Source organism: Limulus polyphemus, unplaced genomic scaffold (assembly GCF_000517525.1).
Source record: "Limulus polyphemus unplaced genomic scaffold, Limulus_polyphemus-2.1.2 Scaffold1681, whole genome shotgun sequence".
NCBI lineage: Eukaryota > Metazoa > Arthropoda > Merostomata > Xiphosura > Limulidae > Limulus > Limulus polyphemus.
Window position 1 is genome coordinate 1 of NW_013667291.1, and position 21889 is coordinate 21889.

The 21889-nt window shown below is 31.0% G+C and overlaps 1 protein-coding gene across 1 annotated transcript in view; it reads right to left on the reverse strand.

The window, feature by feature from the left end:
- Positions 1-2227: 2227 nt before the first annotated feature.
- Positions 2228-21889, reverse strand: part of LOC106464538 (transmembrane protein 131-like) — a 139732-nt gene continuing 120070 nt past the window's right edge. Inside the window, exons 8-18 of the mRNA XM_013924683.2 lie at positions 18216-18296; positions 16781-16928; positions 15473-15591; positions 12297-12405; positions 11201-11306; positions 10450-10609; positions 9298-9468; positions 8611-8715; positions 5630-5749; positions 3447-3551; positions 2228-2401 (exon numbers count right to left, since the gene is read on the reverse strand). Coding sequence (XP_013780137.2) covers positions 2228-2401; positions 3447-3551; positions 5630-5749; positions 8611-8715; positions 9298-9468; positions 10450-10609; positions 11201-11306; positions 12297-12405; positions 15473-15591; positions 16781-16928; positions 18216-18296 — 1398 coding nt within the window. The remainder of the gene's footprint in view (positions 2402-3446; positions 3552-5629; positions 5750-8610; positions 8716-9297; positions 9469-10449; positions 10610-11200; positions 11307-12296; positions 12406-15472; positions 15592-16780; positions 16929-18215; positions 18297-21889) is intronic.

Sequence of the window (21889 nt, forward strand, 5' to 3'; positions counted from 1 at the left end):
TCAATTGTTAATGCCAAGTTACTCGATTTTTCAGTATTTTTCTTGTTACTTTAAGTGCGTATTGTTACATTATAGCGCCACTCGCATAATTTAGAGAAAGTTTGAGGCATCAGTGAACAACATATAAATACAGGCAACCAAGCAAGTGCAAGCCAAGTGCAGTTCAGTCAGAAAATTAGTTAGCAACAGAAAACATGAAGTTAGCTGGCGTGCGAGTGATTAGCCATAACAGGCAATATTTTAAAGTGAGTTTCGCAGTTCAATAGAGATAAGAAACATATTTGTCTTGTCAAAGGGTGTTCTAAAGTAACTGAGCCCATCTGTGTGGATTTCGACGAAAATGAGACAAGTATTTAATGTTCGAGGTTCGAGATACAACTGTGGTAACCCATGGGGTAATGTAAGTGAATTATTCACTGATAAGAATAGAGAAAAATAATTTGTCTTATCAATTGGATTCTAAAGTAATTGAATCAGCCTGAGTGGACTTTTGACAAGAAAAGAGAATTATTTAGAGTTTTAGATAAAAACTGTGATTTCATATAGTGTAAAGAATTTTTGTAAACATATTTGACTTGTTTTGAATATATTATTTTCAAATAGGTGGATTGTGTGCTGTCCGTTTATTCTTAGAATTTATCGCCAACAAATCACAGACAATTACTGTAGAAGAATCCTCAGCTCAATCATATTTAAAACCCTGACAAACACAATATTATGTTAAAGAGCAATTAATATTTGAAGACAACTGCTTAACCATCTCACCTGGGGCATCTGTTTCTGCACATGTCACAAGGTTTTAATGAGTTACATTCAAAATTTAATTAAGCTACTTTTTTTTTCATGGTATATTAATAAATACAGCATGAAAATGTAGCTAATAATCTCTATTTTAATAGTATACAAGTTTTAAGAATTTTCTAGTGTAAGATTTGTGACATTTGTCATCTAGGCATCCCCGTCTTCTATAATTTATTTACCACTCCTCCAAGAGGTACAAAATATAAACATAAATTACTTATTATTATTGCTAAAGCAGTGCATAATTTTTATAGCCTTCAATCTTATTTGGACAACCAGACCCCTCTTGCCACACCCACCTGCCAGATTATCTCTTTCAGGAAACTGCCAATAGTTCTCTCTGCCATTCAATACTATATTACTTATAACTAATAGATTTTCATCTATCAAATGATATTTTACATTCTTCTTTTATATTACGTTGTTTTCTGTAAATAGAACTGTCAATTTCACTTTCAGTTCAAACATGATTTCCATGGGAAACACATCAATGAGCTTAGGTGAAGTTTTAACGGCTCTTGTCGCACAGTTAGAAAGCCAGAAACATTGTGATAGTTATGTGACATTCTCTGATTTTTACATTATTATTCTGTGTTCTTTAGTGGATTATTGAATTAAATAAGAAATTTAGTGTATAAAAAAGTAGGGTTAGTTGTCATTGACAGTCGATAGCAAAAAAAAGAAAAAAAAGATGACCCAGGTAAGCACTTTTTTTGTTTTTCATGTGTATTCTTTATTTATATTTATATTCTTTATATAAAAAGTAGGAAACTTATGTTAATCAAGGTTAAATTAGTGAAATAAATAATAATATAATAAAATGATGTATGCCCACAAGTAGCTCATGTGTAAAGTAATTCAATAGCGTATCGGGAGCTGCACATTTACCAAGTGATTTACAACATATAATGGTGTGAATAGTAGTTAGACAAGGTTCAAAAGGCAATAAAAATATAAATTTTTTGTATAAATAGATTTACAGTGTTATGAGTGTAAAGCTATTTAGGATAAGCAAATGTAGTTTCATATTACAATTTGAAGAAAGAAAAAAGGGTAATTTAGATTATTATTTTTTTTTGGTGGCTACAAGGTCAGTAAAATTGACCAACCTTGCTTAAAGTTTGGGAGAAAATAACAGATAAAATATAAATATTACTGGAAAAAAAAAACGTTTGAAATTTATTTCCAAGGTTTAAGAAATTATGCAAATAAAATTTGAGATTTTTGAGATGAAGAAAATGAACAAATTATGGTCTTACTAAATCCATCCATTAAAAATTGTCCTTAACTACCTGGAAATTAATGATATCTACAAAATTAATATATTCTGTTTATGTACCAACAATTTACCAAACTACCATTTCTTTGGTTCATTAGAATCTAAACTCCTCTACCTCAAACACTGTAATAAATAAAACTGCATTGTTCAGTGTGCTTCACGGTAATTTCTATTATTTAAGGTCAAATTATCAAGAGTAAAGATAATGCAATTTGTGGTGTGAAAGAACATGGAACTTACCGGAAATGCATTGTTAAATACAATATTTTCTGCTCTTAAGCTTCCTCTCGCTGTCCTTAAAGTAAACTGAACTTTTACAACCTGCAAAAATAAACTATATGTTTATTTAATAACAACACTGGAAAAAGAAAACATACGTCAAACACACCTTGTAGTGTAGAAAACAAACAGTTACAGTTTATATACTTAGAAAAGAAATCTCCAAATCAGATAATTAATTTTTTTCATTCCCTAGAAACATACCGATGTTGGGTCACATGACATTTTCATCATTTAAAGTGTTTCCAAATAAAACATATAAAAAACTGATAGCTTCTTATATGACCCTAATATTTTCAGGTTGAGTTTATGAACTTATAACAAAAAGTAAAGGTACAGAAAAAAACATATATAAAATATAGTTGTTGATAATTAATACGGATTACTTTCTTAATATCTATTATTAAGGAAGTATTTTGTTAACTTCCTCTTCTACATTGCTTTAACCCTCTGGATATACGTAAGACCCCATATATTCGCAGACAAATCTTTAGTAAAAAATATTTTATCAAAATATGTGACTATTTGTGCACAAAATACTTGTGATTTTTACTAAAAGCTTGCCAAATTTCATGAAGAAATTCTTACTATATTAAAAGTTATAGTATATATAGTTTCATGGTTACATGATGGTTAAAATGTTAGTGAAAATGACTGAGACTGTATACAAATAATTAACAGAAAGTAAAGATATAGAAAAACATACATCAAATATAGTCACTGGTATCAAATATATTTTTTTAATATCTATTATTAACCCATTAACTGCAGCAGGAGCAGCTCAGTTGCCGTCTTCCGACTCACAGATAAAACTGAGTTGCCATCAATCACAATAAAATGGTAATTTTCGTCATTTGCATAGAGTTAAAGTTATATATGTGCGACTGACAGATATTTCCGTCATTCGCAGCCGAGCCATAGAACTTCAATGACGAAAATATCCGTCATCCGCAGTTAATGGGTTAAGGGAGTATTTTGCTAACTTCCTCTTCTACACGGCTTTTAAACCCTGTTACACAACTCTAAAACTATCATTGTTTTAATGATGAGAATAAAAGATTAAGTGATAATGAAATGTAGATTCTACCTCATACTGGGTTTCAACAAATGCTTCTCCGACAAAGACCCCCTCTTCACTTGGAGCAGTGACTCCAACACGAAATATGGCATAATGATGGGGTCTGAGTATTAGCTGCAAGAAGGTGTTGATATTATATAGTTAAAAAAACAGTATTTGCTTTGCTATAAATTAAGTTTCTCTATCCTATTAGTTACCATACAGAGTCATATTTACACATATAGTTTACTATAAAGTGATTATTAGCCAGCAAGCAATAAGAATTAAAAAAGAACACAATAAAATTTGTTGTGATCAGCTTGCTCCTTCATGTTCATTGGACATTACAACCTATGAATTTCTTTATGGAGCTACGTAAAAGACATGGTTTACACTAGTAAAATTGCAAGTAAGGATAAATCGTATCAATGTTTCCCAGAAGCCTATCACAAAGGCTACTCCTCAATATTGCAAAACACCGAAGATGAGATACAGACTGTTAATTTTATTTGTAACTTGTGTGAAGTATGGTGATTGTACTCCCTAAAAAAACTATTATTTCACATGCAACAAGCCATGTGTGTCTGTATTAAATGGTTTTCCAGGTATGATTTTTCAAAAGTGTGTCCAATATTCCTGTAAATCCCATATACAAATATTTGACTAGGCCTTCCTGCGTTTTGACATTTATGGTTGCCTCTGGATACTTGTGTTTAGTGAAAAGCATTAGTTGATGTTTACTATTTTGTCATGTTATGTCAAATTTTAAAAAAATTGCATTTTTGCAGGAATTAAGAGTGCTACTTATATGTGACCCACAAAATATCTGGTAAGCATTGCTGACTGTCAAAGAGCTAAGATATACATCCCCTGAAATCTGTTTCAGTCATCTTTTATTGCCTCCTTGAACAATCAGTCAAATGGTGAATGTTTCATTAAGTGTGTTGCAGATGCTAAGGCTCTGGTATAGCATGTTAGGTTGTCATGTTTCCATTTGTGGCAAAACAAAATTCTGCATGTCAAGGTATATATTCCTTGTAACAGTTGTCTCTACAAACAAACAAAAATGGACCGATCACACTGTTATCGGTAATTACTACCCATATGTTTCATTTTTAGACTCTCTCTCACATGTTCACACGTTATTTGGAGGTCTTAGAACCCCATTAGTGACATATATGGTAGTTAAGTTTTTTGTTAGCATAAAAAGTTGTTTCATTTGAGAAAAGAATCTTTCAACCTGTTGAGCATTTCCACTGAGTAGTCTTAATATTTCGACTTGGTAAGGATTCAGTTTCATTTGACAATGGAATACATGATGCACAGTTGAATTGAGGGGGGGGGGGTCACCAGTTCCATAGATACTTATCACAGAGACTTAGAAGGGCTTTTTGGAAACACCTTCTGCACACAGTCAACAGTTGCTTCTTTTAGTCTACCAGCACACTGCTGTGTAAGATGCTTCCTGTCATTTTAAACTGATGAAACCATTTGTAAATTAAATGTAGGTGAATCCCACTAATAACATAGTAAATAATTCCTCTGCTACGTGTAGGGGATTCAAACTTGAAAAAGCCACAGCACACATTTCACTTTCTCCCCTGTAGTCACCAATTTGTTTCAGACTGAAAACTTACACTTCTAGGACACCTAACACCATCTATCAATGCTCTAGAAATATTGTAAACATTATTCCTGCACATGCAACAAAGTGTGCATCTCCACGTTAAACAATTTAGCTTGTATGATTTTTTCAAAAGTGTTTCCAAAATTCTTGGACATCCTGTAGTTGTTTTAGCAGTTTGTTATTTCAACCAATCAGCTTACATATCCTGAAAGAGTTACACATGATCCAAATCATGACAACTATAAAAAACAATATCAAAAAGACACAACTGCTTTAGTGGAATTTGGGATATTAGATGATCAAAAATGAAGAATGTTTGTTTAAATACAGCATACATCTCTTAAAAAGCATTCCTTTTAGATAAATCAAACCTGACCTTTCTAGATTACGATATCATTACAGATAAATAACCTATATAATTGATACTTGAAACCATCGGTGAAACTCTATAATTAGAGAATTGAGGAAAGAAAACAAATTGTCTTTGTTCTTTTCCTCAATTCTATAATTAACATAATTTAACATAAACAAAAGTGGAATTTTACATTTCAAAAAAACTGTTCCTATAGCAAAATATTCTACTTACACTTTTTGTCATATCAGAAAAATTGTACCTCCTAGCTAAAGTACTTGCATTTCCTTTCTCTAGTCCCACAAGTTCTAAATAAGTTTTGGTCATATTAGAACCCCAATGCTTCAGATTTACCTAGGAAAAAAATAAAGTATAAACTACATGTATAATGGATTTATAACTTATTTTTTCAAACAAAAAATTCTGTTATAAATTGTTCTGATAAGAATATTATCTAAGATTAAGTTCTTAAATTTTGAAACCCAATCTAGAATAAGAGCTCCAATATTTAGTTTTGTTTTTTAACCAACAAGGAAGTGATAAATTAACTATTTTAACCTTTCTATTACCTCAATCAAACTGCTTTTTATAAACAAATATGATTGGAGAATTTTTAAACGAAGTAAGTAACAATAGTGAACTTTTTATGATTTTGCTTTATTTTTACCCATGAACTATAACTTTACCAATTTTGATTGGAAATTCCTTTAATCCTTTCTTGACCATAGAGGTGTTGCTGATATTCCGATTTTTTCCCCAAAAAGACAGTACTTAAAATGAGTTGCAAGAAACTTAATACAAATTTTCTAAATAGTGTTTAGTGTTTGATTACAAAAATTCATATAACATGATGTAGTATTTCTATAATTTTTGATTGTGAAAAGTCCAAAATTTTGTTGTGAGACATTGAAAAACATTAAAATACTTTCTTTCATCTTAGAATTGAATTTTTTTAATATTGAAATGAAAGTTCCATCATATATATCAAATCGGTTTAAACTTGCATTTTTTTTTATAAAATAATTTTATAAATAATTATATTTTGTTACTTAAACTCTCAAATGTTATATGCAGGTATGCATTTCACACCTGAAAGATCACTCTTGTAATAATAGGGTTAAAAGGAATCAACTGGATAGCACAAGTATATGTATTGTATGTACAAACATACCAGCAACAATCATCCCTTTGTCCTTATATCCATTGCTTTAAAACTAGTGAATCTGGACACACACACATATACTCATGCAGAGGGAGCACCTAGATGCACAAATGGTTTACTTAGACAGAAGGGTGTGACCAAATTCCTCTTGGGATATACCATAAAAAGAATCATTCATAAACAGTTTTGTGAAATCTGTTGATTTTGGAAGACGTACATACACAAAACAGTAACATGACTATTAAACATTAGCTAAGTAGAAAGCACGAGAACAGCTTGGTTAAATCTGAGTGTTTGGGGGGGATTGTCTCGAAGGTCAAACTCCTAGAGAAAATAGTGATTGGTCAATACAGGGTAGGATTACCCAACATGGAGGTAAACACTCACGTTAGGGCTGTCAGATAAATACCTCACATGCAATAACACTGCAGATTATTTACACCATTCGTTCTGTGGAAAGTAAATTTCTATTTCTAAATGTAATTCTAGAGTACCAGTTTTCAGTCCTGTTGAGAATCTGTACCATTTGTAATTTTAATTTTAAGAAGACCACAAAATACTTTCTTTCTTTTTTTACCTAAACTGTAAATATTTGTTGTTGATAAGCTAGAAAATCCCCAAAATACTGACACAACTATTAATCATTAAGTCACTACAACTCAACCCAATACTCTTTTCAGGTACTGATAAAGAAATATCAAAGCACCTAGAAACCTACCTTGGAAACATTAAACTGGAGTTGTATTTGGGAAAACGACAAATGACAGTGCAGATAGGAATGAAAAAAAAGGTTTTCCTACAAAAATAGTGTATGAATGGCATCCATCCTCAAGTTTAATAGTTTGTCTCTCTCTCTCTTGTAAATTTAAACATCTCTGCATCATAACTAACTTTGCTACAGTTTGGTAACATTTACTGAAAACTGCACAGTTTAAATTATTTGAGCATTTCGCAGAAGATAATGTAGAGAATTAGCAATTCCCAACAAAGTAGATGATACAATTCAAATAATATAAATATAAAACTAACAGGCAAAATATTTTGCTTGACAACGAATAAAAGCCTTTTAAACTATAACATATTATCAACATCTACAACAGATACTAATGCCTTAAAGCAATGAGTTTTTACAATGGAGAAAACTAGAACTTTCAACCACAAGAGTGCAGATCAGTGAAATATAAGTATAAATTCTATGTTGTATGAGTAGAAAACTAATAGCTGATTAACTTTAAACTTCTTTTAAATATGAATAGAGCAAGGAAACTACAGACTTATATATTAGAACAATAATTACTGTCATTTTTGATGATATACTATAACTAACCTTTTAACTAGATAAGTATGTAAACAAAAAGTTTGTTTGTTTGTTTTGAACTTCGTGCAAGGCTAAACGAGGGCTATCTGTGCTAGCCATCCCTACTTTAGCAGTGTAAGACTAGAAGGAAGGCAGCTAGTGATCACCACCCACTGCCAACTATTGGGCTACTCTTTTACTAATGAATAGTGGGATTGACCATTACATTATAATGCCCCCACGGCTGAAAGGGCGAGCACGTTTTGTTTGATGGGGATTCGAACCCGCGATCCTCAGATTGCGAATCGAGCACCCTAACCACCTGGCCATGCCAGGCCTAAACAAAAAGTAAACATTCCTTTCACTGTGATACAAGTTACGAAATGCTCTAACCCTTTCAAGCAGTTATTTCAAGTAATGCACTAAACAAAAATTATTTCGCTAGTTTTTTCCAGTACACTGAATAACATTTTATGCCATGCAATCAGGTTTGAGGAATCTTTTTTATAACTAAAGACAAAGACATTTTTTAACGAAACAGTTTGCACAGCTTCTGTAGTAATTAATAAATCCTGACTTTTTTAAAACCTATTTATTTAACATGGAATTTTTTATACACCTATATATTTGTCACATCTCTCTTGGTCAACATCACAGTTGAATGTCATAAGTAACAAAGCCTTTGCTGATGATTCTTCATAATAAAACAAATATCACACTAAATTTTTTAGATTTTCTTTCATTGCCAATGCTTACATCAACTGGGTTTTCATTTATCACAGCAAATATCATCGTCCGCTTTTCTCCCATACTAAGAGTGCCAAAGTCCAAAACACTTTGGTTTAAAGTTTGTGGTAAATACTGGAAAAAACAACAACAAAAAAACAGATTTTATTAATGATACTGCAAACTTCTGAATATAATATAATAATAACAGTCAAATTATGCAATAATTATTCATTACAAAATTATACTAGCTGTATAATCTGATTAATAATAAAAGTTACAATCATCAAATTGTTTGAGTAGTACAGTGTGCAACGCTGTTTAGTACAGAACCCTATTATATACCAAAAAGTAGTAACATCACAACAAGAACTGATATGTTAACCCATTGACTGCTAATTCACCATATAGAGCACAGTCTGCCTCCAGCAGCTGAATGCGAGTGTATCATATACAGTGTACAGGTTTCAAAAATCCTGCACATGTTTAAATCAGCCGCAGCCAATGAGTTAATCTCTAGTTACTGCCTTTAAGGTTGTCAGTGATGTACATGTAGGGTGACTGCTAGCAATAATTCACATAACCTTATGATGATTTGAATACTTCATCACTTTAGTAGGAAATAGATTAAACTCACAACTAAAAAAAAAAGTGATAACATTTTTTTGTCAAAAAATAAATATGAAATGAAAAATTTTAAAAAGTGAATATACTCACAAGCTGAAGTCTTCCACTAAAACATAATAATGGTATATCGAAATGGGAAACATTGGTGTGTAGCCTCAGGAACGTTGTAAGGTGCAAGTTAGGAACAGAGGGACGAAAAACTAACCAAAGTAGGACTACCGCTGCTCGGGGAGTGAGAATCATAGGACGCGAGAAATTTATCTGTCAGAACAGAAATCAATTTTCATTCTATAACAGAGTGGTTAAAAAAAAATCTTTCATAACGTTTTTAAACATTTGATTACCTTCATAAAATCCCAAAGTATTTTCAATAATCACAAATACAGGTTATCTAATTTAATTACATGGAACAATGCTTTAAATATGAATACCAGTAACTTACAAATTGTTTATCAATTTAAATGAAGAATTACTAAATAAGAAATTTTTTCAAATATTTTTATGAAGTTTTTTTAAAGATAATTTTAAATTTTAAACATTAATTATAAAGCATCTAGTCACTATACTACTGTTTTGACTCCTAAAACATTTTTAAAATTGACTGATGATTAGAAAATCTTATTAGGATCAGTAGAGAAAAACTAACTACAAACTGTTTTCATGATCCACTAAAATTCACAAAACCTGTACAACAACAACAAAAATCCTACAATAAAGGTTGAAAATGTATGGACAAAATAAGTTTCTTACTTGTATATTTTTCTTTATAGATGGTTTTTAGACTCAATCACTAAGCTGATTGTGTGGTCATAAACAGTAACATAATATGGTTCATAATTAATTCAAGACAGTAAATTTACTTTTCTTAACTGTAAACGTTTAAAATGTCAGTAAAACTGTTAAAATTACATCAAAATTCTACAAAAAGAATTTTATAACTAAGTTTGAAAAGTCTTAGGTATTAACTTATTTAGTCTGAAGTTTTTGTTTTCCATTCAATGATTTCCAGTTATGTTTTGTAATCACCACGAATGTATAAAATAAATTAATGTATGAACATTTTATTAAAATATTTTGTGATACAAGGCCTACGGGGGGTAAAACCTGACCCACTATAATGGTAGGTCTACAATATTAAACTGATCAGGCTCACATTTTTCTGTAGATTTAATTAATAACTCAACAATTTTTGTAATAAAACCTTTATTTGTGTGTGATATGATAAAAACAAGCATTGCTTACTTTAAAATGAGACTTAGCTTCCACTGGTAAAGAAGCATTGTATACTACTACAGTAACATTGAAATTATTTGTTATATTCAGAGGTCGTGTAAACGATCCACTAGCCTTTCTAGCTTGTCCCACAAAAAATCTTGTACTGCTGTGATTATAAGAAAGAGACCTAGAGAAAAAAAGTAAATTCATTAACATTCCTTCAACAGAAGTAGTCACCTGTAAAGCAGAAACTTTCACTTTTACTAGATATTTTTTAAGGTAATTCTGTTCAGTCTATGTGGCAAAGTAACACACACACACACAAATTTAAACAAGTTCAAACTGTTTTAACAAAAATTATAAGTGTATATAAATGCTATTGTGTCTTAAGTTTTTATTTCTAAATGATTATTTTGTTCTCTAGGAATGAAATCATCACCAGACTTAAGGCCAAATTTTTGAAGTGACAGTGAAACCTTTTTTTTAACCCTAAAAATACAAAATTTTCATCTTATAGTTATTGATCAAAATTTTTTTCTCCTACTCTTTAGCAGACAATTTCTTAGCCTAATCAACAAGTTATACTTTTTGCTGCTTACCAAGAAAAAAATACTCATCAACAAAGATATTTACTGATATTAATGCTTTTTTTTATTTTAATTGGCAAATTTGTTTTGCATACAAAATAATTAAACTTGTGGCCAGAAAATTACACTACAAAATTGCTATGAGTATAAATAACATAGCTTTGAAACAGAAACCACATCATTTTACATACCCTCTCAAAAGCATCACTTGATATGGGATGGTCAATTTAAATTGATTATTTTTGGCCTTTATAACAATTTTCCCTGAACACTGCTTTTGGTGGACTGCTTTAGATGCTTCAAGATAAAAACAAAACATCCAATATTAGAAAAAACTACATTTAATGTGACACACATCTAAATGTACAGTTAGTCTTCTCAAGTGTGAGACGGCATTTAAAAAAAACCTAGTTTTTCTCTCTTTAATATGATGTGATTAGAAAAAATATGCCCACATACAAACTTTAACGAGCACTAATGAAAAACAAAAGTATAAAAGATCTCATTACTCAACAAAAAATTATACAAAATTTATTACCACAAAACAATCTATAAATGTATATATTTGATTAAAGACCACTGAATGTTAAAACAGCCTGAAATCAAGGATATAAATGCCAAATACACAGCTTACTTAATTTAACTGACTTTAACAACTGTTTTAATATAAATGTATACATGTCTCTTAATGAGTTAATCAAAGTCAATTACTTGATAAAAGAATTCAAACTGAATTCCCACGAAGTTGTGTTTTTTGTATTAAACAATGCAGAAGTGAAACATATTTTACTTTTCCTAATGAATCCTAATAATGAGATAAATGTAGACTCTTCATTTTATAGAACATGTTCAAAGTTCTAACATAAATCTCAAAAAGAAAAACATATCCCAGAAATAACTTTATGTATGTACTACAGTGAATAGAAATTCAGGTTTGTAAAATAACCTTAATGTTGTTTCATGTACCATTTCATTATTAAATTCAATTTATTCAATTTGTATAATTGTATAATTGATTTACGCCTGTAAAAGTTTCAGGATAATAAAAATAAAAGATGGAGTACAAAATGTCCCCCAAATGGTTATATCCTCTGCTTGATATCTTCATAATATGGGGACTAAGTAACAAATGGATCCTGAGAATATCGTAGATGCAGTACTTAGTTTACACTCACATTTTCATATAAATATGACATTTCTACTGTAAAATAAGAAATTTGGTATGATCAGAGTGAAACTTAAAAACAAGAAGTTTAACACTTTAAAACTGAATAAAAGTCAACTTACGTATAAATGTCACTGATGCAACTTTTGTACTTTTCACAGTATCGGGTGGAACTTTGATGGGAGAAAATTTTATTTCTATTGCCTCATTTACTGGAGTTGCAATCACATTCTGGACAAAGCACATAATAAGTCTCAATTAAAGACAAAAGCAAGCAATGTCACACTGAATTCCAGTAAAAAATGAAAATAACAAAGGCCAAAATAAGTCTCACTTAAAAAATAATAGTAACAAAAATACAACAAATCCCAGATCAATTTGAGCTGAAATTTGTATTTTACATAAAACATTAAAAAAATTATTATGTATTCAACTGAAGTAACTTATTCTGGTGTAATAATGTTGATTTAGAGAAGCTCACATACATTTGCATATGATTAAGATAAAAAAAAGTCAATGAATTTTCTACAAACCTTCCTATCACAAAAATGTTATGGTAAAAAAATATGTAAATTGTTTACGTAAATAATTATTCATAAACTATAAAACAATATATTTTTTACATAATGATAATAATATACTTTTGTATACAAGTACAAAGCACTATAGAATTACCCAAAGGGATATATATATTATGTTACAGTTCAGTGATAGAAATACAAAAAAACATTGAATGCTGCATTTTAAATGTACAATTAATTGTAGAAATATTAATGTTTTTGTTTGAACAATAAACACACATTTTAAAAATATATTTATATACTGTATTTGTAAACACGTGTCCCTAAACATCAAAACAAAACATGCTGTGGTGCAAAACACTTGATTATTGGAAGTGAATTAAAGAAAACATTTTGATTTCAAAATCAAGTCAAGAGTTTTAAAAGTTAACAGTTTCCTAAACTGAAAACGTATTTCGGATAGATACTTACCTCTCTCACAAAATAGTTTTTCTTGATTAGTACTGCCCTCTGTCGGTACAAATTTCCAACGCTCGCCACTAGCCTTCCACATTCGACTTCTGCATATTCACATATAAATGATTATGCAGCAGCTATCCACCAATAGGAGCACGACACAACCCCAATCATAACAAGCACCCTCTTCACACTTGCACTTGTTAATTACCTTGAGATTGGTCAGAATACCTACACCACATATCACCTGAAGTGGGGAGACTGGGAGGGAAATGTGAGGGGAGGTAAGTATCTATCGAAAATACATTTTCAGTTTACGAAAATATTAACTTCCAATATGATATCTTACCTCCCCTCACAAAATAGCTAGAATCCCACACTGAACTAGTAGAGGGACAGTGAAAAAAGTATCCCCCCCCCCTTTAAGAGACCATGAGGTGTAGAACCAAAAATAAAAATATCACTGCACCACATCTGATCCAGGTATACTCTGCTCTTTTATGATTGTGTTGCAAACATAAAAGGCAGAAATACCTGAAGGAATCCCATAATACGTATTACCAATCAATGGGACCCATGGGTGTTGAGTGGCTATGGCACAACAGACCATAGTAGTAGTTTAATCTCATCCAACACATGGCCATATCTGGAATTTTACAACAGGTCTGCAGTAGACAGAGGATCACCTACCTCTTCACCTCAAAAAGGAAATTGGTAGGGAAGACAAACTTCCATACCAAAATCTGTCACCACTTGCATGCCTTTCCAACCCAACAAACACTTGAACCACCAGGAACTAACATCCAGCGGATGGTAAGGAGGAGGAAAGCCCCAGTGGGATAACATCTCCAGTCCAAAACCTGGCAGGATTGGGTGTGGTTCTTCCAGTCTGCAGTAGGAGGAGGATTCCTAGCTTTACACAAGTGGGAATACATGTGCTGCATCTAGCTATAACAATCACCATATTCGTCAGGAACCGACATCCAGTGGACAATAGGAAAAGGGACTACAAACCTGGGGTGCATATCCTATCCAAAACCTGGCAGCATTTGGCATTTTTCATCCAGTCTGTGGTAGGAGGAAGGATATTGGTCAGAACAAATGTGAGGATTTACTTAGCTGGACCATCCCCAACCCACACCTGACCTCCTGAGAACGACATCCAGAGGATGGTAGGTAAGAGGAATGTCTCAGCTTGAGAAGAAACTGCAACAGATAGATATATATAAGTAAACAGATGTGACATGGTGGAGCGCTTCAACCAAAACCTGGCGGTATCTGAAATTGTACATCAGGTCGCAGTAGGAAAGATGTCATACCATCAAAACATTGCGGGCTATCTCCAACCAACACCAGACCCACCAGGAATGTACATCTGGAGGATGGTAGGAAGGAGGAATGCCATGGTGGGAAAAGCAATCTGTCAGATATAGATATATATATACATATTGGTGCTACAACCAAAACCTGGCGACATCTGGAATTTTACATCAGATCTGCAGTAGAATTGCTATACACCCCAAACACATTGGTGAGTCTGGAGGACTGCACCACTGGCGACAGTGCAATGGGTGACCGTGATACCAACCAAGCACCTGGAATTGTACGTCAGGTCTGCAGTAGGAAGAGTCTCAAAGCCACGGAGCATCAGAGATGGGTAGCAATCCCTATCTGCTTTACTCATGTATGTCCATGAGTGTACGATTTGAGATAAACATATTTATGAAGCAAAAGAGCAGTAGAAAGAACTACTAACAGTCCTATAGAACACCCTTTTCGGCATAGATAACAACTGAATGGGGACACACACAAGCAACACCTGGCAGCATTTGGAATTGAACATCAGGTCTGTGGTAGGAAAAGATACAATATCGAGCATAGTCACAGGATGGACAGTGCAGATTTAAAAAAAAAGTGTACCTGGTCAGGTACCACCCGCCACAGAGTGGGATCCACAATACACTAGAAAAAAGGCCCCTGTAAATATATAAACAACAAAAACATAATACAGAAAGACTAAGTCTGTAGTATAAAGGAAAATGTCGACAAATTTGTGAGCAAAAACAAACACGTCTGTACAGTACTACTGCCAATCAAGAAGTGGTTAACGAGTGCAAATGTGAAGAGGATGCTGGTTATGATAGGTGTTGTGTAATGCTCCTATTGGTGGAGAGCTGCTACATGATTATTTACATGGGGATATGCAGAAGTGGGAGGTGGGAGGCTAGTGGTAAGCATTGAAAAGTACTAATTGAGAAAAGCTATTTTGTGAAAGGAATTAAGATATCTTCTCGGAACATAAAGTTCTTACTTTAACTTACCATTATATGAATATGTTTTTGTCCAGAATTAAGTAGATTGATTGAAAGCATCTTTGGTTCATCCTGACTTCTCATAACCCCAAAATCCATACTTTCTGCTGGTGTGTAAATCCCTGGAGCTAATGTAACAAAATACTCTTAGCATTATAATCCTTTCAAACACTGCAAATGTAAAAAAATAAATTTCAAAAACTAACTTTTTTAAACTTGAAATTTACCTTTCAACCAAACAAAATGTCAACTTTTTCTCTGCACTTTAGCATCTCTATTACTGTTTTCTCTTATTCTAAGCAATAATTTTTAAGTTGTGCTGAAACTGTACCTTTTTTTTAAGGACACAGCTGTTTCTTCAAGACCAAGACTCTAAAAACTAAATTTTACATAAATACACGAAATGAGTGGTCACTAAATAAAGATTTGCAAGTCAAAGCTAACACAAACTTCCAAATGTAATATTTTAGGATAATTACTCGCTAAACCTTTAACATGCATATATTTCATAGAATAATACATACAAGACAAATCTATTAATTTAAACTAACCTAAAACATATTTTTGAAATATTATTACACAAAAGTACATATCCAATAGCAATTTTTAAATACATGTATAAAAGAAAGCTTTCAGCACAGAAGTATATAAAATATTGATAATTTTTCACAGAATATTATGTATAGTATATTGGTTATCATTAAAACAACACTGAATAAAACTGCAACAATTCTTCACTCTTTTATTTTAAATGTATTTTTTATGGCTTAATATCAGTATATATAAACACTATATTTAATAATTTCTCTCATTTTCAGTGTTTCATTACAGTTTAACCAAAATCTTTAAACTTAAGCGCACAGTCTGAGTAATGGGCGTGTCAAAGGGTCATCTTATAATGCCCTTTTTCCCAAAAAATAGACTACAATTACTAGTGGAATAAGAGAAAAACTTTGGATTGGATTTACTAAAGTAAAAGAAAGATTAAGAAATATCAAAGTGAATTCTCAGCATTATAAAGAAGAGGTTTTAGGATTCATTTTCTACATGAAGAAAAATCAACATGGAAACCCAAATGTTGACTCAAAACCATATATATGTGTGTGTGTATATATATATATGTCTGATCAGTTTCTGGACATGGATGTGTTTCTTAAGTTGTGTAATATGTAATAGCATTTTGAGTAAATAAAAAAGTAAGTACTAATAGAGCATGTAAAAACTCTGCATATATCTAAAGTGTTGCAAGTGTTAGAAGGTTTACTTTTTGCATATATATACATACACGTATTTTAACATAGGAAGTACTTTGCTAACCTGAGCTAACTTCAACTTCCATAGGTATAACTAAATATTCCTGTTTGCTACTATTAGTTTTTATCCTGATATACGCTGTATGGTTTCTTTCTATTCTGGCTACAAAATTCGCTCTCATCACTGGTTTAGTTTCATATGGAGGAATTTCCTATTTAATAATAATAAAAATTATTTTTGAAAAGTAGGCATAATAAATATCATGTAATAATCTAGAAGATAAATACAAAAATTTTCATTAAGCTAATGAAGAAATTTCCTTGGTTTATTGTTTCTTCAAACACTTTAGAACAAATAACTTTCAACTTCTGATAAAATATATATATAGCTATGCTTCAACAAAAACGTAATGTTTACACTTCTTAGTCAGAATTAATCAATATGCAAAATGTGATCACACAGATCATGAAAACTGTTAAAAAATCACCGTTAGCTTCAAAATAGAATACTACCACTTGCATGGGATTTTTTTAGATATGAGCCAAAAGAATGGTATTAAGGCTAATCACACCTTAATATGTTTACAACTAGGATAAAATGTTACCATGATACTTCAGTCAAGAAATATGCTACAGTTCACATTTGACACACCAAAAATATCCTACTTTCTAAAACATTTATAAGAATATATAAACAGCATTGCATGTCATTAATGCTTCTAAACATGTGAAAAGGAACAGTTACAATGGTATATTAAACTATCTAGAATCTGAAATTTAAAAATGGAGGTATTGCCTGTCAGACCAAAAAAACGTTTACTGAAGTATTTTAAATGCTTATAATTTTAGTTTATACATATTTTGTTAGATAAAGCCGTTACTATGGAACATAAAGTTATATAGTTGAATATAAGAACACAAATAACACAGATAATTTACCAAAAAAATATATTAATAAGAAAAAAAGTTAGCCATGAATGGTGTATACTACACCAGAGGATCATGGTTGAGAAAAAATATAACTACAAAGATATATTTATTGAATGTCTTGTAACTACTTGACACTAACATAAAGTTATTTTTTACTTCTACAAGAGATTACATTATTAATGTCCAAAATAAACTTCCTCAAACTGCCATTTTAATTCTAATTATAACTTCAAATAATAAACAGAAAGCTAAGTTTTTCTAAACAATTCACATAATGGGGAAATACAGAATTATTATGAAAATCAATTCTGGCAGGAAATAGAAAGCATTTAATTGTTTTTCTCAACTTTGATTTTAGCTGATCCATTTCATAGCAATTAATAGTTGATACAGAGAACTTTAATAAATAACAGATGATGATGACCTCTATATCTTTGTCACTTAATTGAAGATATGGGAAAAGTTTAGATAGACAAATTTTCCATTGTTTTTTTGTTGACCATTACAATTACCATAAGATGTGTACTATATTATCATGTTAGCATAAAATGTGAGGAAAGTGTGTTTACCCAAAGATATTTTGGAGCTTCTGGTTCTTCTGCTGGAAGTTCTAAATGAAGGTCACCTCCACTAGTGTACATTTCTGTCAACTATGGACAAAAGAAAAAAATAATATACTAACATAAACAGTCTTTCAAGTGCATTTCTCAAGCCTTTTCTTTTTGATAGATAGAACTTTTCTTCAACAAAGAGGTCATAACATTTACCATAAAATGCTGAAAAAGTGCTCTTTTTGTCTACAAGATTATAATTTTGACAGATCAAACTAAAGCACTACTGACAAAATTAGCACTTAGGAAGTCTAGTTTTCCTTCTCTCAATTGGCTTATCCACAAATCCTACTTTCTAGTCTGCTTGTTAGATATTTAATTATATTTGACATGCACAAACTTGAACATATACATGCCTTATTTTTAAGGTTGTAAATAGAAATATTAAGACGATTTTTCTTTCAAAGTATTTTAATATCAAATTAATTTTACCTTTTCAACTTTAGTATTTTTTTTTCTATACAAATCCTACAAGATATAGTCATATGATGTTTTGAAACAGCTTTTGTGTTTCATATCTAACAGCAAGACATGATCACGTACAACATTTAAGGTACAAGTACATTCAAATGTTGAATGTCATCATATCTCTAGCAGTTGTGCAGAAATAAACCTATTATCCCACAAATAGCTGTTTCCAAACTTCACATTGCTCATAAGTTAAGTGGGTACCTCTTTGAAAGCAAAATGACAGAAGCATATTCAAGCACCAAAATATTTGATAAAATTACATGTGTGTGGTCTGTTTCTGGATAACTGAGAAGTTTTGCATTTAACTGAAAATTCTATTTATTACTTTACCAGATCTGCACTCACAAAATAGCAAACACTAAATGACAATCTTTAGTGAACTGTTAGTTTTTATCAAATAAAGCAAATTGGTGATAATGATAAAAATGACTACAAGATTCTAATGAAAAAAAAAACTGGGTTTAATTGTTTTTTAAGACTCATAATTAGGTCAATTAAACTGAACTGAATTACCTCAGATAATTCACCACTTTAACAACTTGTTTTTATAGTAGATTTCAAGATTTCACACAGGAAGAATATTCAGCATGTGTTATAATTTTAGAAGCCTGAAACATAATTACTACTATTAAAAGGCAACAATCACATACCATGCAGATAATGATATAAGAAATTTATATTTTTGATGCACCCTAATGCACATAGAAATTTTATACATATTTACCCCAAAAACTCTCTCAGTTTGAGAAACATTATACTCATAGGTGTCATAATGTATATTATTACAAGTATAGAAACAAATACTTTATCCCTAATATTAAAATAATATTAATTAGAAAGAATTTAGAGTTGAAAACATTTTTATCTTTGTTCTTAACATCATATATTTTTCTTAAAATGTATAAAATAAACTAGTAAACTATCACAAATGCACTTCTGGTCAGATACTTCAAAATAAGAATTGTAAACAATACAAGTGTACTAAATTTATATCACAGTAGTTTGACTATTCATAATCATTTCTAAAAGTCTAACTGACTAAAAAATAACAATATTTAAATCGAGTAATTAAAATGAAAAATTTAAATAAAATTTATTAAAATTGTTCTGACCTAAATTTGGGAGTTAGACATGCAGAATTTAGTTGTTATTTTGATCAATATAATATATAGCAAATAATATCATAAAAAGCACTAAAATTGCTTTTAAACTAAAATTTAATATTAGAGCTTTCAAATAACAGAAGTTTTCTGCTCATCAGTTGTATAGAAATCTTCATTTGAAAACAAGTTCTCTTTCCCGTTTTTGTGTAAAGATTTTGGTGAAAGTTCATAGCCTTTTGCGAAGAAATTTACATAAAGGAGACCTGTTTTCAGTGCTAAACTAGTCAATATAAATTGGAGGAATGTCTGAAAGTCATGTTTACCCTAGTTTTGGGTGGCAAAGTTGGAAGGGGTGATGTTTGCATGAAATGCAAATGTGGATGCAGTCATGGTGGGAGTTCTTGTTGAAGTTAAACTTATCAGATAGAGAAATCATCCAAAAAATGTTAGAATTCAACCAAAAAAGGACAAGAAAACTACAAAATAGAAGAAATAGAAATAAAAAGATACTTATTTCTTCTTATTGTAATCACTTTCATTGTCTTACAATGGACGATCAACTTAGACATGACTGATCAGATATCAACAAATAATCACTTTCATTGTCTTACAATGATCGATCAACTTAGACATGACTGATCAGATATCAACAAATAATCACTTTCATTGTCTTACAATGATCGATCAACTTAAACATGACTGATCAGATATCAACCAATGCAAGTCATCAGAAATAGCAGAAGAACACTTGCTGTTGTTTTTACTTAACCCTGCGTTAGACTCCATGGTCCACAAATATTTTGTAAACATTAGCACCGACAGATGGAAGCACTTACATGTTTGTTATTCTCAGTAGCTTCATTATTTGGTTAGTTTGTGTTAAATTGTTACAATTAATTTAGGTGGCAAAAAAGAAACAAGTTATAATATAAAGGAAAAGATTTTGAGTGTTAGTGTTTTTGTTTCCAAAATAATAGTTTATTATTATTTAAATATTATTAAATTGATTATTTATTATCCACTCAGACCCCAGAAGAGTAACTATGAAATTTTTTTTTTATAAAAGACTATCGCAGGGTTAATGTGTTTGGTACTCTATATGTCATGAAGATGTTGAAGGCAATTATTACAGTGCAAATCAAAAGTCAAAATGGAAAAGTTTTCAACAAAATTAGCCTTGCTTTGGAAAGACTTTTCATTAATATCAAAACAACATTTTTTGGGTGTTTCCTTGTGTCTTTTTAGCAAGAGATCAAATCCTAAAAAACTTGTGCAGAGTTTTATATGAAAAACTGGTCTAACAGATTATCTCTTCTTTAAAGCTGTCACCAAAACACGACAATTTCTGTACGATTAACTCATACTTTAGGGTTAAATAATAAAAACATGTTTTTCAAATCAACTATTTACTTATTCAGTTCACACACTAAAATGTCAAACTTAAATCTATGGTTGCACAAATTAACCACTGGATTCAACTCGTACATGTAAAATTCATACACTGATACGTCAAACACAGCTATATGGATGCATGACTTATCCGTTAAATTAGTTCATAGATGTAAAGTTCATATATCAACATATCCAAGTCAGCTATATGGTTGCATGACTTATCCGTTAAATTAGTTCATAAATGTAAAGTTCATATATCAACATATCCAAGTCAGCTGTATGGTTGCATTACGTACTCATTATATTGGTTCATACATGTAAAGTTCATATATCAACATATTCAAGTCAGCTGTATGGTTGCACTACTTACTCATTATATTGGTTCATACATGTAAAGTTCATGTACCAATATGTTCAACTCAGCTGTATGGTTGCACTACTTACTCATTATATTGGTTCATAGATGTTAAGTTCATGTAACAATATGTTCAACTCAGCTGTATGGTTGCACTACTTACTCATTATATTGGTTCATACATGTAAAGTTCATGTAACAATATGTTCAACTCAGCTGTATGGTTGCACTACTTACTCATTATATTGGTTCATACATGTAAAGTTCATGTAACAATATGTTCAACTCAGCTGTATGGTTGCACTACTTAC